The following is a 16,051-nucleotide window of genomic DNA, read 5'->3' on the forward strand; positions in this document are numbered from 1 at the left end:
ATTAGGATGCTGAAGATATTGTATCAATATAGTCATAGCAGTTATATCACTGAGGAAGGATTGAGTATGGAATCTAACAAGGGATCAGACAGCTGCTTTTAAAATATGAAATTACTATTTACATTGATTGTGATGCATGGCTGTATTACCTGTTGTAGGCATCAGCAGAGAAGAAAAACTATTATTACTATGGTATATTGTGCGGGTTGGCAATTTACAATCAGATTGTTATGTACATGCCCTTTCCATTGGCCTTGTTTAAAAAGCTTCTGGGTAAAAAAACCACAATAGATGACTTGAAGGAGCTACAACCTACCATGGGAAGGTAAGACTTAACTAACCAACATCCCCAAAACCACAGCAAACATCCTTGTGACTTCATTTTCAGGCATGTTATAGATAGATAGATAGATTGATAGATTCACACTCCTGTCATAATATAGCATCTACTTGTGTACCATTGCTATGATAATAGATACATCCAAAGGCACTCCAGGAGTTTTACAAAAGCATTTGTACTGTCCAAATAACTCCAATGTTTCTATATACTGTATAAAGTATAAATTAAAATAGTTTATGACTCATTTAGGCAAAGGTTTCCTTTAGTTGGTACATACCTGTAATGTTAAAGTAGGCCAGGTAATGCTGTCCACGATAGCTGCATGGAATGGATTTAAAACAATCCCATTATACATTCTAGAGCCCAAATGCACAAAAGTCCAATCTTAAAGGGGAACATGGTTATAGTTTGTTTGGGACAGTATTTATTGTAGTGAGATACAGCAACATGCATGATACAGTTTGCTATTAAGTACTGTAAACAGGGGCATAAAATTGGGGCTGAGAATGGGTACTAATTTTACCTGGATCCGTGGCTGTTGGAGGGGCCTGGCAGTGGCCCAGGCCAGCTACTGAGGAAAATAAGATTTTAAACCTACCGGTAAATCTTTTTCTCCTAGTCCGTAGAGGATGCTGGGGACTCTGTAAGGACCATGGGGTATAGACGGGCTCCGCAGGAGACATGGGCACTCTAAAGACTTCAGAATGGGTGTGCACTGGCTCCTCCGTCTATGCCCCTCCTCCAGACCTCAGTTAGAGAAACTGTGCCCAGAGGAGACGGACAGTACGAGGAAAGGATTTTTGTTAACCTAAGGGCAAGATTCATACCAGCCCACACCATCCACACCGTATAACCTGGAATATACGCAACCAGTTAACAGTATGAACAAAACAGCATCAGCCAAAGACTGATCTTAATTGTAACATAACCCTTATGTAAGCAAAAACTATATACAAGTCTTACAGAAGATAGTCCGCACTGGGACGGGCGCCCAGCATCCTCTACGGACTAGGAGAAAAAGATTTACAGGTAGGTTTAAAATCTTATTTTCTCTTACGTCCTAGAGGATGCTGGGGACTCCGTAAGGACCATAGGGATTATACCAAAGCTCCAAAACGGGCGGGAGAGTGCGGATGACTCTGCAGCACCGATTGAGCAAACATGAGGTCCTCATCAGCCAGGGTATCAAACTTGTAGAATTTTGCAAAGGTGTTTGAACCCGACCAAGTAGCTGCTCGGCAAAGCTGTAATGCCGAGACGCCTCGGCGGGCAGCCGCCCAAGAAGAGCCCACCTTCCTAGTGGAATGGGCTTTTACCGAATTTGGTAACGGCAATCCAGCCGTAGAATGAGCCTGCTGAATCGTGTTACAGATCCAGCGAGCAATAGTCTGCTTAGAAGCAGGAGCGCCAACCTTGTAGGCCGCATACAGGACAAACAGTGCCTTTGTTTTCCTAATCCGAGCCGTCCTGGCTACGTAAATTTTTAAGGCCCTGACTACATCCAGGGACTTGGAATCCTCCAAGTCTCCCGTAGCCACCGGCACCACAATAGGTCGGTTCATATGAAACGATAAAACCACCTTAGGCAAAAATTGAGGACGCATCCTCAACTCTGCTCTATCCACATGGAAAATCAGATAAGGGCTTTTGTGAGACAAAGCCGCCAATTCGGACACCCGCCTTGCAGATGCCAAGGCCAACAACATGACCACCTTCCAAGTGAGAAATTTTAATTCAACTGTTTGAAGAGGCTCAAACCAGTGAGATTTTAGGAACAGTAACACCACGTTAAGGTCCCAAGGTGCCACTGGGGACACCAAAGAAGGCTGGATGTGCAGCACTCCCTTTACAAAAGTCTGGACTTCTGGGAGAGAAGCCAATTCCTTCTGAAAGAATATAGATAGGCTCCATTAAGGTACAGATTTCGGCCCTAACTTCAGGCCCATATGCACTCCTGTCTGTAGAAAGTGGAGAAAACGGCCCAAGTGGAAATCTTCCGTAGGAGCATTCTTGGCTTCACACCAAGATACATACTTCCTCCAGATACGGTGATAATGTTTCGCCGTCACCTCCTTCCTATCCTTTATCAGAGTAGGGATGACTTCCTCCGGACTACCTTTCCCAGCTAGGATTCGGTGTTCAACCGCCATGCCGTCAAACGTAACTGCGGTAAGTCTTGGAATACGCAGGGCCCCTGCTGCAACAGGTCCTCCCTGAGAGGAAGAGGCCATGGATCTTCTGTGAGCATCTCCTGAAGATCTGAATATCAGGCCCTTCGAGACCAATTTGGAACAATGAATATTGTCCGAACTCTTTTTCGTCTTATGATTCTCAATATTTTTGAGATGAGAGGAAGAGGAGGGAACACATAGACCGACTGAAACACCCATGGTGTCACGAGAGCGTCCACCGCTACTGCCTGAGGGTCCCTTGACCTGGCACAATACCTCTGAATCTTCTTGTTGAGGCTAGGGATGTGCACTTGAAATTTTTCGGGTTTTGGGTTCGGTTCCGCGGCCGTGTTTTGGGTTCGAACGCGTTTTGGCAAAACCTCACCGAATTTTTTTTGTCGGATTCGGGTGTGTTTTGGATTCGGGTGTTTTTTTTCAAAAAACACTAAAAAACAGCTTAAATCATAGAATTTGGGGGTCATTTTGATCCCAAAGTATTATTAACCTCAAAAACCATGATTTCCACTCATTTTCAGTCTATTCTGAACACCTCACACCTCACAATATTATTTTTAGTCCTAAAATTTGCACCGAGGTCGCTGGATGACTAAGCTAAGCGACCCAAGTGGCCGACACAAACACCTGGCCCATCTAGGAGTGGCACTGCAGTGTCACGCAGAATGGCCCTTCCAAAAAACACTCCCCAAACAGCACATGACGCAAAGAAAAAAAGAGGCGCAATGAGGTAGCTGTGTGACTAAGCTCAACGACCCAAGTGGCCGACACAAACACCTGGCCCATCTAGGAGTGGCACTGCAGTGTCACGCAGGATGGCCCTTCCAAAAAACACTCCCCAAACAGCACATGACGCAAAGAAAAAAAGAGGCGCAATGAGGTAGCTGTGTGACTAAGCTCAGCGACCCAAGTGGCCGACACAAACACCTGGCCCATCTAGGAGTGGCACTGCAGTGTCACGCAGGATGGCCCTTCCAAAAAACACTCCCCAAACAGCACATGACGCAAAGAAAAAAAGAGGCGCAATGAGGTAGCTGTGTGACTAAGCTCAACGACCCAAGTGGCCGACACAAACACCTGGCCCATCTAGGAGTGGCACTGCAGTGTCACGCAGGATGGCCCTTCCAAAAAACACTCCCCAAACAGCACATGACGCAAAGAAAAAAAGAGGCGCAATGAGGTAGCTGTGTGACTAAGCTCAGCGACCCAAGTGGCCGACACAAACACCTGGCCCATCTAGGAGTGGCACTGCAGTGTCACGCAGGATGGCCCTTCCAAAAAACACTCCCCAAACAGCACATGATGCAAAGAAAAAAAGAGGCGCAATGAGGTAGCTGTGTGACTAAGCTCAACGACCCAAGTGGCCGACACAAACACCTGGCCCATCTAGGAGTGGCACTGCAGTGTCACGCAGGCTGGCCCTTCAAAAAACTACTCCCCAAACAGCACATGACGCAAAGAAAAAAAGAGGCGCAATGAGGTAGCTGTGTGAGTAAGCTAAGCGACCCTAGTGGCCGACACAAACACCTGGCCCATCTAGGAGTGGCACTGCAGTGTCACGCAGGATGGCCCTTCAAAAAACACTCCCCAAACAGCACATGACGCAAAGAAGAAAAAAAAGAGGCGCAATGAGGTAGCTGTGTGAGTAAGCTAAGCGACCCTAGTGGCCGACACAAACACCTGGCCCATCTAGGAGTGGCACTGCAGTGTCACGCAGGATGGCCCTTCAAAAAAAATACTCCCCAAACAGCACATGACGCAAAGAAAAATTAAAGAAAAAAAGAGGTGCAAGATGGAATTGTCCTTGGGCCCTCCCACCCACCCTTATGTTGTATAAACAGGACATGCACACTTTAACCAACCCATCATTTCAGTGACAGGGTCTGCCACACGACTGTGACTGAAATGACGGGTTGGTTTGGACCCCCACCAAAAAAGAAGCAATTAATCTCTCCTTGCACAAACTGGCTCTACAGAGGCAAGATGTCCACCTCATCATCATCCTCCGATATATCACAGTGTACATCCCCCTCCTCACAGATTATCAATTCGTCCCCACTGGAATCCACCATCTCAGCTCCCTGTGTACTTTGTGGAGGCAATTGCTGCTGGTCAATGTCTCCACGGAGGAATTGATTATAATTCATTTTAATGAACATCATCTTCTCCACATTTTCTGGATGTAACCTCGTACGCCGATTGCTGACAAGGTGAGCGGCGGCACTAAACACTCTTTCGGAGTACACACTTGTGGGAGGGCAACTTAGGTAGAATAAAGCCAGTTTGTGCAAGGGCCTCCAAATTGCCTCTTTTTCCTGCCAGTATAAGTACGGACTGTCTGACGTGCCTACTTGGATGCGGTCACTCATATGATCCTCCACCATTCTTTCAATGGGGAGAGAATCATATGCAGTGCCAGTAGACGACATGTCCGTAATCGTTGGCAGGTCCTTCAGTCCGGACCAGATGTCAGCATCAGCAGTCGCTCCAGACTGCCCTGCATCACCGCCAGCGGGTGGGCTCGGAATTCTGAGCCTTTTCCTCGCACCCCCAGTTGCGGGAGAATGTGAAGGAGGAGATGTTGACAGGTCGCGTTCCGCTTGACTTGACAATTTTGTCACCAGCAGGTCTTTGAACCCCAGCAGACTTGTGTCTGCCGGAAAGAGAGATCCAAGGTAGGTTTTAAATCTAGGATCGAGCACGGTGGCCAAAATGTAGTGCTCTGATTTCAACAGATTGACCACCCGTGAATCCTTGTTAAGCGAATTAAGGGCTCCATCCACAAGTCCCACATGCCTAGCGGAATCGCTCTGTGTTAGCTCCTCCTTCAATGTCTCCAGCTTCTTCTGCAAAAGCCTGATGAGGGGAATGACCTGACTCAGGCTGGCAGTGTCTGAACTGACTTCACGTGTGGCAAGTTCAAAAGGTTGCAGAACCTTGCACAACGTTGAAATCATTCTCCACTGCGCTTGAGACAGGTGCATTCCACCTCCTATATTGTGCTCAGTTGTATAGGCTTGAATGGCCTTTTGCTGCTCATCCAACCTCTGAAGCATATAGAGGGTTGAATTCCACCTCGTTACCACTTCTTGCTTCAGATGATGGCAGGGCAGGTTCAGGCGTTTTTGGTGGTGCTCCAGTCTTCTGTACGTGGTGCCTGTACGCCGAAAGTGTCCCGCAATTCTTCTGGCCACCGACAGCATCTCTTGCACGCCCCTCTCGTTTTTTAAATAATTCTGCACCACCAAATTCAAGGTATGTGCAAAACATGGGACGTGCTGGAATTTGCCCAGATTTAATGCACACACAATATTGCTGGCGTTGTCCGATGCCACAAATCCACAGGAGAGTCCAATTGGGGTAAGCCATTCCGCGATGATCTTCCTCAGTTGCCGTAAGAGGTTTTCAGCTGTGTGCGTATTCTGGAAAGCGGTGATACAAAGCGTAGCCTGCCTAGGAAAGAGTTGGCGTTTGCGAGATGCTGCTACTGGTGCCGCCGCTGCTGTTCTTGCGGCGGGAGTCCATACATCTACCCAGTGGGCTGTCACAGTCATATAGTCCTGACCCTGCCCTGCTCCACTTGTCCACATGTCCGTGGTTAAGTGGACATTGGGTACAACTGCATTTTTTAGGACACTGGTGAGTCTTTTTCTGAGGTCTGTGTACATTTTCGGTATCGCCTGCCTAGAGAAATGGAACCTAGATGGTATTTGGTACCGGGGACACAGTACCTCCAACAAGTCTCTAGTTGCCTCTGCAGTAATGATGGATACCGGAACCACGTTTCTCACCGCCCAGGATGTTGGACAGTCAATTGCTTGGTGGAAGTAGTAAAAGTGGTCTTACGAGTACGACTTCCCCTCTGAGATGACCATCGACTCCCAGCAGCAACAACAGCAGCGCCAGCAGCAGTAGGCGTTACACGCAAGGATGCATCGGAGGAATCCCAGGCAAGAGAGGACTCGTCATAATTGCCAGTGACATGGCCTGCAGGACTATTGGCATTCCTGGGGAAGGAGGAAATTGACACTGAGGGAGTTGGTGGGGTGGTTTGCGTGAGCTTGGTTACAAGAGGAAGGGATTTACTGGTCAGTGGACTGCTTCCGCTGTCGCCCAAAGTTTTTGAACTTGTCACTGACTTATTATGAATGCGCTGCAGGTGACGTATAAGGGAGGATGTTCCGAGGTGGTTAACGTCCTTACCCCTACTTATTACAGCTTGACAAAGGCAACACACGGCTTGACAAATGTTGTCCGCATTTCTGTTGAAATACTTCCACACCGAAGAGCTGATTTTTTTGGTATTTTCACCAGGCATGTCAATGGCCATATTCCTCCCTCGGACAACAGGTGTCTCCCCGGGTGCCTGACTTAAACAAACCACCTCACCATCAGAATCCTCCTAGTCAATTTCCTCCCCAGCGCCAGCAACACCCATATCCTCCTCATCCTGGTGTACTTCAACACTGACAGCTTCAATCTGACTATCAGGAACTGGACTGCGGGTGCTCCTTCCAGCACTTGCAGGGGGCGTGCAAATGGTGGAAGGCGCATGCTCTTCACGTCCAGTGTTGGGAAGGTCAGGCATCGCAACCGACACAATTGGACTCTCCTTGTGGATTTGGGATTTCGAAGAACGCACAGTTCTTTGCGGTGCTACTGCTTTTGCCAGCTTGAGTCTTTTCATTTTTCTAGCGAGAGGCTGAGTGCTTCCATCCTCATGTGAAGCTGAACCACTAGCCATGAACATAGGCCAGGGCCTCAGCCGTTCCTTGCCACTCCGTGTGGTAAATGGCATATTGGCAAGTTTACGCTTCTCCTGCGACAATTTTATTTTAGATTTTTGAGTCCTTTTTTTACTGATATTTGGTGTTTTGGATTTTACATGCTCTGTACTATGACATTGGGCATCGGCCTTGGCAGACGACGTTGCTGGCATTTCATCGTCTCGGCCATGACTAGTGGCAGCAGCTTCAGCACGAGGTGGAAGTGGATCTTGATCTTTCCCTATTTTTGGAACCTCAACATTTTTGTTCTCCATATTTTAATAGGCACAACTAAAAGGCACCTCAGGTAAACAATGGAGATGGATGGATACTAGTATACTTATGGATGACGAGCGACTGCCGATACAGAGGTAGCTACAGCCATGGACTACCGTACTGTGTCTGCTGCTAATATAGACTGGATGATAATGAGATAAAATTAAAATATATATATATATATCACACTAGTACTGCAGCCGGACAGGTATATATTATGTAATGACGGACCTGCTGGACACTGTCTGTCAGCACTGCAGACTCCTAAAGTAAGCTACTAGTATCAAGAAGATAGAAAAAAAAAACCACGGGTATGTGGTATACAATTATGGATGGACGAGCGACTGCCGACACAGAGGTAGCTACAGCCATGGACTACCGTACTGTGTCTGCTGCTAATATAGACTGGATGATAATGAGAGAAAATTAAAATATATATATATCACACTAGTACTGCAGCCGGACAGGTATATATTATGTAATGACGGACCTGCTGGACACTGTCTGCAGAATGCGTTTATAAAAACACCACACGACGAGTGTTTAACTTTTTCAGGCAGACAATCACAATATACTGGTGGTCAGCAGACAATCACAATATACTGGTGGTCAGTGGTCACTGGTCAGTCACACTGGCAGTGGCACTCTGGCAGCAAAAGTGTGCACTGTACTTAAAATATGTACTCCTGCTATAACTGCTCCCCAGTCTCCCCCACAATTAAGCTGTGTGAGCAGTGAGCACTCAGCACAGTCAGATAATGATATACAGTATTACATATGATGCAGCACACTGGGCTGAGCACAGATATGGTATGTGACTGTGTCACACTGTGTATCGTTTTTTTTCAGGCAGAGAACGGATTAATTAAACTGGTGGTGGTCACTGGTCACACTATCAGCAAGTAGTACTCCGTCCTAAGCAGACAATCACAATATACTGGTGGTCAGTGTGGTCACTGGTCAGTCACACTGGCAGTGTGGCACTCTGGCAGCAAAAGTGTGCACTGTACTTAAAATATATTATTTATGTACTCCTGCTCTAACTGCTCCCCAGTCTCCCCCACAATTAAGCTGTGTGAGCAGTGAGCACTCGGCACAGTCAGATATACAGTATTACATATGATGATGCAGCACACTGAGGCTGAGCACAGATATGGTATGTGACTGTGTCACACTGTGTATCGTTTTTTTTCAGGCAGAGAACGGATTAATTAAACTGGTGGTCAATGGTCACTGGTCACACTATCAGCAAGTAGTAGTACTCCAGTCCTAATATGCTCCCCAAAATTAGTAAATAGTGTCTCTAACTCTCTACTCTCTTCTCTATAAACGGAGAGGACGCCAGCCACGTCCTCTCCCTATCAATCTCAATGCACGTGTGAAAATGGCGGCGACGCGCGGCTCCTTATATAGAATCCGAGTCTCGCGATAGAATCCGAGCCTCGCGAGAATCCGACAGCGGGATGATGACGTTCGGGCGCGCTCGGGTTAACCGAGCAAGGCGGGAGGATCCGAGCCTGCTCGGCCCCGTGTAAAAAAAAAAGCTGAAGTTCGGCGGGTTCGGATTCCGAGAAACCGAACCCGCTCATCACTAGTTGAGGCGTGACGCCATCATGTCTATTTGAGGAAGTCCCCAAAGACTTGTTATCTCTGCAAAAACTTCTTGATGAAGTCCCCACTCTCCTGGATGGAGATCGTGTCTGCTGAGGAAGTCTGCTTCCCAGTTGTCCACTCCCGGAATGAAGACTGCTGACAGAGCGCTTACGTGATTTTCCGCCCAGTGAAGAATACTGGTGGCTCCCGCCATTGCCACTCTGCTCCTTGTCCCGCCTTGGCAGTTTACATGAGCCACGGCTGTGATGTTGTCTGATTGAATCAGAACCGGTAGGTCTCGAAGAAGATTCTCCGCTTGTCGTAGGCCATTGTATATGGCCCTTAATTCTAGAATGTTGATGTGTAGACAAGCCTCCTGGCTCGACCATAGTCCCTGAAAATTTCTTCCTTGTGTGACTGCTCCCCATCCTCGGAGGCTCGCGTCCGTGGCCACCAGAACCCAGTCCTGAATGCCGACCCTGCGACCCTCTAGAAGGTGAGCACTCTGCAGCCACCACAGGAGAGACACCCTGGCCCTGGGGGACAGGCTTATTTTCTGATGAATTTGAAGATGGGACCCGGACCACTTGTCCAGAAGGTCCCACTGAAACGTCCTCGCATAAAACCTGCCAAAGGGTATCGCCTCGTAGGTCACCACCATTTTTCCCATTACTCGAGTGCATTGATGAACTGACACTCTGTTCGGTTTAAAAGGTCTCTGACCATGTTCTGGAGTTCCTGGGCTTTTTCCATCGGGAGAAAAACCCTCTTTTGTTCTGTGTCCAGAATCATGCCTAAGAAGGATAGCCGAGTCGTTGGAACCAACTGTGACTTTGGTAGATTTAGAATCCAGCCATGCTGCTGGAGCACTCTCAGGGAGAGCGACACGCTTTTCAGCAACTGATCTCTCGATCTCGCTTTTATCAGGAGATCGTCCAAGTATGGGATAATTGTGACTCCCTGCCTGCGCAGGAGCACCATCATTTCCGCCATTACCTTGGTGAAAATCCTTGGGGCCGTGGAAAGCCCAAACGGCAACGTCTGAAACTGGTAATGACAGCCCTGTACAGCGAATCTCAGGTACGCCTGATGAGGGGGATATATGGGGACATGAAGGTATGCATCCTTTATGTCCAGTGACATCATAAAATCCCCCCCTTCCAGGCTGGAGATAACTGCCCAGAGCGATTCCATCTTGAATTTGAACTTTTGCAAGTACAGGTTTAGGGATTTTAGATTTAGAATGCATCTGACCGAGCCATCTGGTTTCGGAACCACAAACAGGGTTGAATAGTACCCCTTCCCCTGTTGAACTAGGGGAACCTTGACAATCACTTGCTGTTGACACAGCTTTTGAATTGCAGCTAAAACGATCTCCCTTTCTGGGGGAGAAGCTGGTAAAGCCGATTTGAAAAATCGGCGCGGAGGCACCTCTTCGAATTCCAGCTTGTAGCCCTGGGATACAATTTCCATCGCCCAAGAATCCACGTCTGACTGAACCCAGACGTGGCTGAAGAGTCGAAGACGTGCCCCCACCGACGCGGACTCCCTCAGTGGAGCCCCAGCGTCATGCAGTGGATTAAGTAGAAGCCGGGGAGGACTTCTGCTCCTGGGAACTAGCCGTGGCAGGTAGTCTTTTCCCTTTACCCTTACCTCTGGCGAGGAAGGAAGAGCCCCGACCTCTTCTGGATTTATGCGACCGAAAGGACTGCATCTGATATTGAGGTGTTTTCTTTTGCTGTGGGGGAACATAAGGCAAAAAAGTAGATTTACCCGCGGTAGCTGTGGAAACCAGGTCCGTGAGACCTTCCCCAAATAACACCTCACCCTTGTAAGGCAAAACTTCCATATGCTCTCTTTGAGTCGGCATCACCCGTCCATTGGCGGGTCCACAGGGCTCGCCTAGCAGAAATCGCCATGGCTTTGGCTCTTGAACCTAGTAGCCCAACGTCTCTCTGAGCATCTCTCCTATATAAGACTGCGTATTTAATGTGACCTAAGGTCAATAAAATGGTATCCCTATCTAGGGTATCAATGTCAGCCTGCAAGGTATCTGTCCAAGCTGCTACCGCACTACAAATCCAAGCCGAAGCTATTGCCGGTCTGATCAAAGCACCCGTATGTGAATAAATTGATTTTAAGGTAGTTTCCTGTCTGCGATCAGCAGGATCCTTGAGGGCCGCCGTGTGTGGAGACAGTAGCGCCACCTTCTTGGACAAGCGCGTTAAAGCCTTGTCCACCCTGGGCGAGAATCCCCACCGTACCCTGTCCTGTGCAGGGAAAGGATACGCCATAACATCTGCAGTGTTTTGTCTGGAGTTTCCCAAGCTTTTTCAAATAACGCGTTCAGCTCATGAGATGCGGGAAAGGTTACCTCAGGTTTCTTTTCCTTAAACATGCATACCCTCGTGTCAGGGACAGAGGGGTCATCTGTGATATGCAAAACATCTTTTATTGCAATGACACCACAATCATCTGCTCCACCTCCTCCTTAGATGAGCCTTCCGCTTCAGACATGCCGACACACACGTACCGACACTCCCACACACGCAGGGATATATCCAGTGGTGGGATTCAAATAAATTAACAGGTTCTATGTCCTAATGAACATTTTAAGTATACCGAAAGGTAGTTTAATAATTCATGCATTTAATACTCAAATAACACCCATTATGCGTTATGCCACACACTGTAACGCCAATTACATATTATGATACACACAGTTATGGCCCTGACACCATTTTATGCCCACACACAATAATGCCACTTACATTGCTAGGGGGTCTCCTGTGCATTGCTAGGGGTTTCATGCGCGTTGCTAGAGGTCTCCTGTGCATTGCCAGGGGTTTCATGCACGTTGCTAGGGGTCTCCTGTGCATTGCCAGGGGTTTCATACGTGTTGCTAGGGGGTCTCCTGTGCGTTGCCAGGGGTTTCATGCGTGTTGCCAGGGGTTTCATACGTGTTGCTAGGGGGTCTCCTGTGCATTGCCAGGGGTTTCATACGTTTTGCTAGGGGGTCTCCTGTGCGTTGCCAGGGGTTTCATGCGCGTTGCTTGGGGTTTCATACGTGTTGCTAGGGGGTCTCCTGTGCGTTGCCAGGGGTTTCATACGTGTTGCTAGGGGGTCTCCTGTGCGTTGCCAGGGCTTTCCTGTGTATTGCCAGGTATCTCCTGGCCGCTGCATCAGTAAAGTAGGGAGGGTGGGTGCGGGCATCAGTGGTTACTGCTAGCCCCCGCAGTAGATTGAGACACGCTGGGGGCTGTGGAAGCGCTTCTGTACCATAGTAGTGTAAAAAAACCACCCTCTTAAAATGTCCGCCGCCGAGGAGACAGGCGCTAGAGGTCAAATGTGACCTCTAGCGTCTGTCTCCTCCTTGGCGGCGGCCATTTTTGGTTGTTTTTTTTTCATTGCTATGGTACAGAAGCACTTCTGCAGCCCCCAGTGCGTCTCAATCTACTGCGGGGGCAGCGGCGGCAAGCTCTACTGGGGTAACGGAATCCGCGCCTATGCTGGCGGCGCTCATTAGCAAACGGTTCTCAGAACCATACCTAACATTAGGTATCTGTTCTGAAGAACCGGTGCGAACCGGCTGAATCCCACCACTGGATATATCTACATGGAGACAGTCCCCCAATAATACCCTTTGGAGAGACAGAGAGAGAGTATGCCAGCACACACCCAGTGCCACCGGACACTGGAATAAAATCTCAATGAAATGTGCCCCCCCCCCCCCCTCTTTTTTCCTCTCTGTAACCTTGTTCAGCAGGGGAGAGTCCGGGGAGCCAGCTTCTCTGCAGTGTTCTGTGGAGGAAATGGCGCTGGTTAGTGCTGGAGGACCAAGCCCCGCCCCCTCACCGGCGGGCTTCGGTCCCGCTCAAATTATTTATACTGGCGGGCGTTTATTAATATACTGCCTCCGCAGTATCTACTTTATATGCCAGTGTCCCTAGAGGTTTTTGTTGCTGCCCAGGGCGCCCCCCCTGCGCCCTGCACTCTTACAGTGCCCGCTGTGTGTGTTTGTGTGGGAGCAATGGCGGGCAGAGTTACCGCTGTGCGTTACCTCAGTGAAGATCTGAAGTCTTCTGCCACCTGTGAAGTCTTCTTTTCTTCTTAATACTCACCCGGCTTCTATCTTCCGGCTCTGTGAGGACGGCGGCACGGCTCTGGGACGAACGGCGAGGGTGATACCTGCGTTCCGACCCTCTGGAGCTAATGGTGTCCAGTAGCCTAAGGAGCAGAGCCTATCACTTAAGTAGGTCTGCTTCTCTCCCCTCAGTCCCACGATGCAGGGAGCCTGTTGCCAGCAGTGCTTCCTGAAAATAAAAAACCTAACAAAAAGTATTTTTCAGAGAAACTCAGGAGAGCTCCCCTGCAGTGCACCCAGTCTCCTCTGGGCACAGGATCTAACTGAGGTCTGGAGGAGGGGCATAGAGTTAGGAGCCAGTGCACACCCATTCTGAAGTCTTTAGAGTGCCCATGTCTCCTGCGGAGCCAATCTATACCCCATGGTCCTTACGGAGTCCCCAGCATCCTCTAGGACGTAAGAGAAACTTTGCATAGTATTTACATTGTTGTTTTTTTAAGAGGATGTGGCCACTCCTCCCTCAGTACCTGGGCCCCGTGAATGTCTCAACACCCCTGATTGTAAATACAATTGCATGTAATTTCAAGGGACCAGCATTAAACTCAATAACATTGCCATTAACTTTGCATGTGGCTCTAATGTAGAGCAGTTTGATTATAGGACACAATAGCCTCCTTAATCAATATTTCCAAAAGCTGTAATCTACAGTATAGGCATTTTTCTGTAAACAATATCCAGAAACTGTGTTAATTTTATAGAAGTATGCAGATCCTTCTGGCTACTGAGAAAGATGTGGAAAGCCTTGAACTATATTTTACAGTAAGTATAAAATATATTTACGCATATGATTCCATTAGTGCTAGGCATAACACTGCATTACATTCTTTATACATTGGTATACCATAATACATTCTAACTCTATGGCTAACATGTTCCTCTATCAATACCTGTTTTACACATGCAACCTGGGAATTTCCCACGTCCTGCAAGATGGCAAATTCCCAGGTCTCAGCCTGACCCAGGTAGTTTCCTTTCACACATACCAAAATCCCGTGTTGATTCACTTGCAAAAATGCAGGATTTTGATATAAGTGTAAGTGTGTTACCTCTTTCAGACATCAGACCCGGGAAATTGTCAGGTCTAGCACGCTGGCAAATTCCTGTGTCTCAGTTCCATGACCCTGGTTGGAAGCAGGGTTGTGGACCCGGGACTTAGTCCTTGGTCATTTGCGTTCAGACCTACCTAAATCCTGGGTTGATTCACGTTCATAAGCAAAAACCCAGGATTTTGAACTAGGTCTGAAAGGAGAATGAAAGGGGTGATATAGCCCATTCACACTTACTTCAAAATCCCAGATTTTTGCATGTAAACCCACATCAACCCGAAATTTTGGTAAAAGTGGAACGAAGTGACTCGGGACCAAGTCCCGGTCCCCGACCCTCCTCTTTTCCAGGATCAGGCTAAGACCCGGAAATTTGATGGCTAATAGACCCGCCAATTTCCTGGGTCGTAAGTCTGAAAACTCCTTAGTAGTTAAGGGAAAATGCCATTACAGGAGAAAGTGTATCTTAAAACCCTGTTATTGCTTTAATGAAGCTAGAAGTTAAGGGGAAAAGGCAAATGAAAAAAAACAATTCAATACACTTGTATTTAATATAGACAGATTTTTCCCCTATTATCCCCGAAGGCAGGAGTTAACAGGGTTATTTTACTGCCTCAGCAGGCTCAAAAAAAACTCCCATATGACGAATGTTTTAAAGGGTGCCACGACCCTGTTAAAACACAAATCCGTGAAATTTTAACAGGTGAAAACGGTCTGGAATTGAATAGTGTCGGTGTTAAAGCCCAAAGCTTCCCCCTTTAGCCCTCCTATATGTCAATGTCAGTTACTAAGATACTGTACCTCTCCACCTAGATCGTAAACAAATAACTCCTAAGGTGACATTTAATTCCACCTCCTCTGGCAACATGAACGGGAAGGGGTTTGTAGATAAAGCCACCGGCACTAGATTTAGATCCACTCTATATTGGTCTTTGTATTATTACCCAGCCCTATAACACACAAGGTGGGGTTGGGTAAGGCTCACTGAACTAGGCTAGTGGGCATTTTATTATGGTTCCTCCTGACAATATTTTACTAAGCCGCTTTTAGTTTACATTGTTTGCTAATGAGTTTGGAAAGGACTCATATCGCTCTGTATCGCTGCAGTTAATACCTTTTTACTAGGTGTCTGAGCCGAGCAATAGAATCTGAAAGTTCTGGACTCCACTTCTCTGGCTTGTAGGAGTTCATACAGCCAACTTGCCAATTTAGTCTTGAGTTTTGTCAACTTAGGGAGTTTTAAGCTGGCAATACACATAAAGATTGATTGTCCAATGTGGCTGGTTGGAATGAAAACCTGGTGATGTATGGGAGCAAACGACAATTAACCATTTGCTCAGAAATGCCAGAAAACTGTCAAAAACGTTCAGACAAATTGGTTAAATCAAATGGATTTAACCAATTTTCCTGATTGACCATTTGTGTCTGCTTTTCAGTAGAGATGAGCGCCGGAAATTTTTCGGGTTTTGTGTTTTGGTTTTGGGTTCGGTTCCGCGGCCGTGTTTTGGGTTCGACCGCGTTTTGGCAAAACCTAACCGAATTTTTTTTGTCGGATTCGGGTGTGTTTTGGATTCGGGTGTTTTTTTCCAAAAAACCTAAAAAACAGCTTAAATCATAGAATTTGGGGGTCATTTTGATCCCAAAGTATTATTAACCTCAAAAACCATCATTTCCACTCATTTTCAGACTATTCTGAATACCTC

The 16,051-nt window shown here is 47.5% G+C and overlaps 1 protein-coding gene across 2 annotated transcripts in view; it reads left to right on the plus strand.

The window, feature by feature from the left end:
• Nucleotides 1-16,051, plus strand: part of LOC134909808 (probable E3 ubiquitin-protein ligase HERC6) — a 244,695-nt gene that overhangs the window by 194,487 nt on the left and 34,157 nt on the right. For both annotated transcript variants that reach the window (XM_063917080.1, XM_063917088.1), the window contains exons 18-19: nucleotides 159-325; nucleotides 14,004-14,064. In XM_063917080.1, coding sequence (XP_063773150.1) covers nucleotides 159-325; nucleotides 14,004-14,064 — 228 coding nt within the window. The remainder of the gene's footprint in view (nucleotides 1-158; nucleotides 326-14,003; nucleotides 14,065-16,051) is intronic.

This window comes from Pseudophryne corroboree, chromosome 1 (genome assembly GCF_028390025.1).
Source record: "Pseudophryne corroboree isolate aPseCor3 chromosome 1, aPseCor3.hap2, whole genome shotgun sequence".
NCBI classification, from domain to species: Eukaryota; Metazoa; Chordata; class Amphibia; order Anura; family Myobatrachidae; genus Pseudophryne; species Pseudophryne corroboree.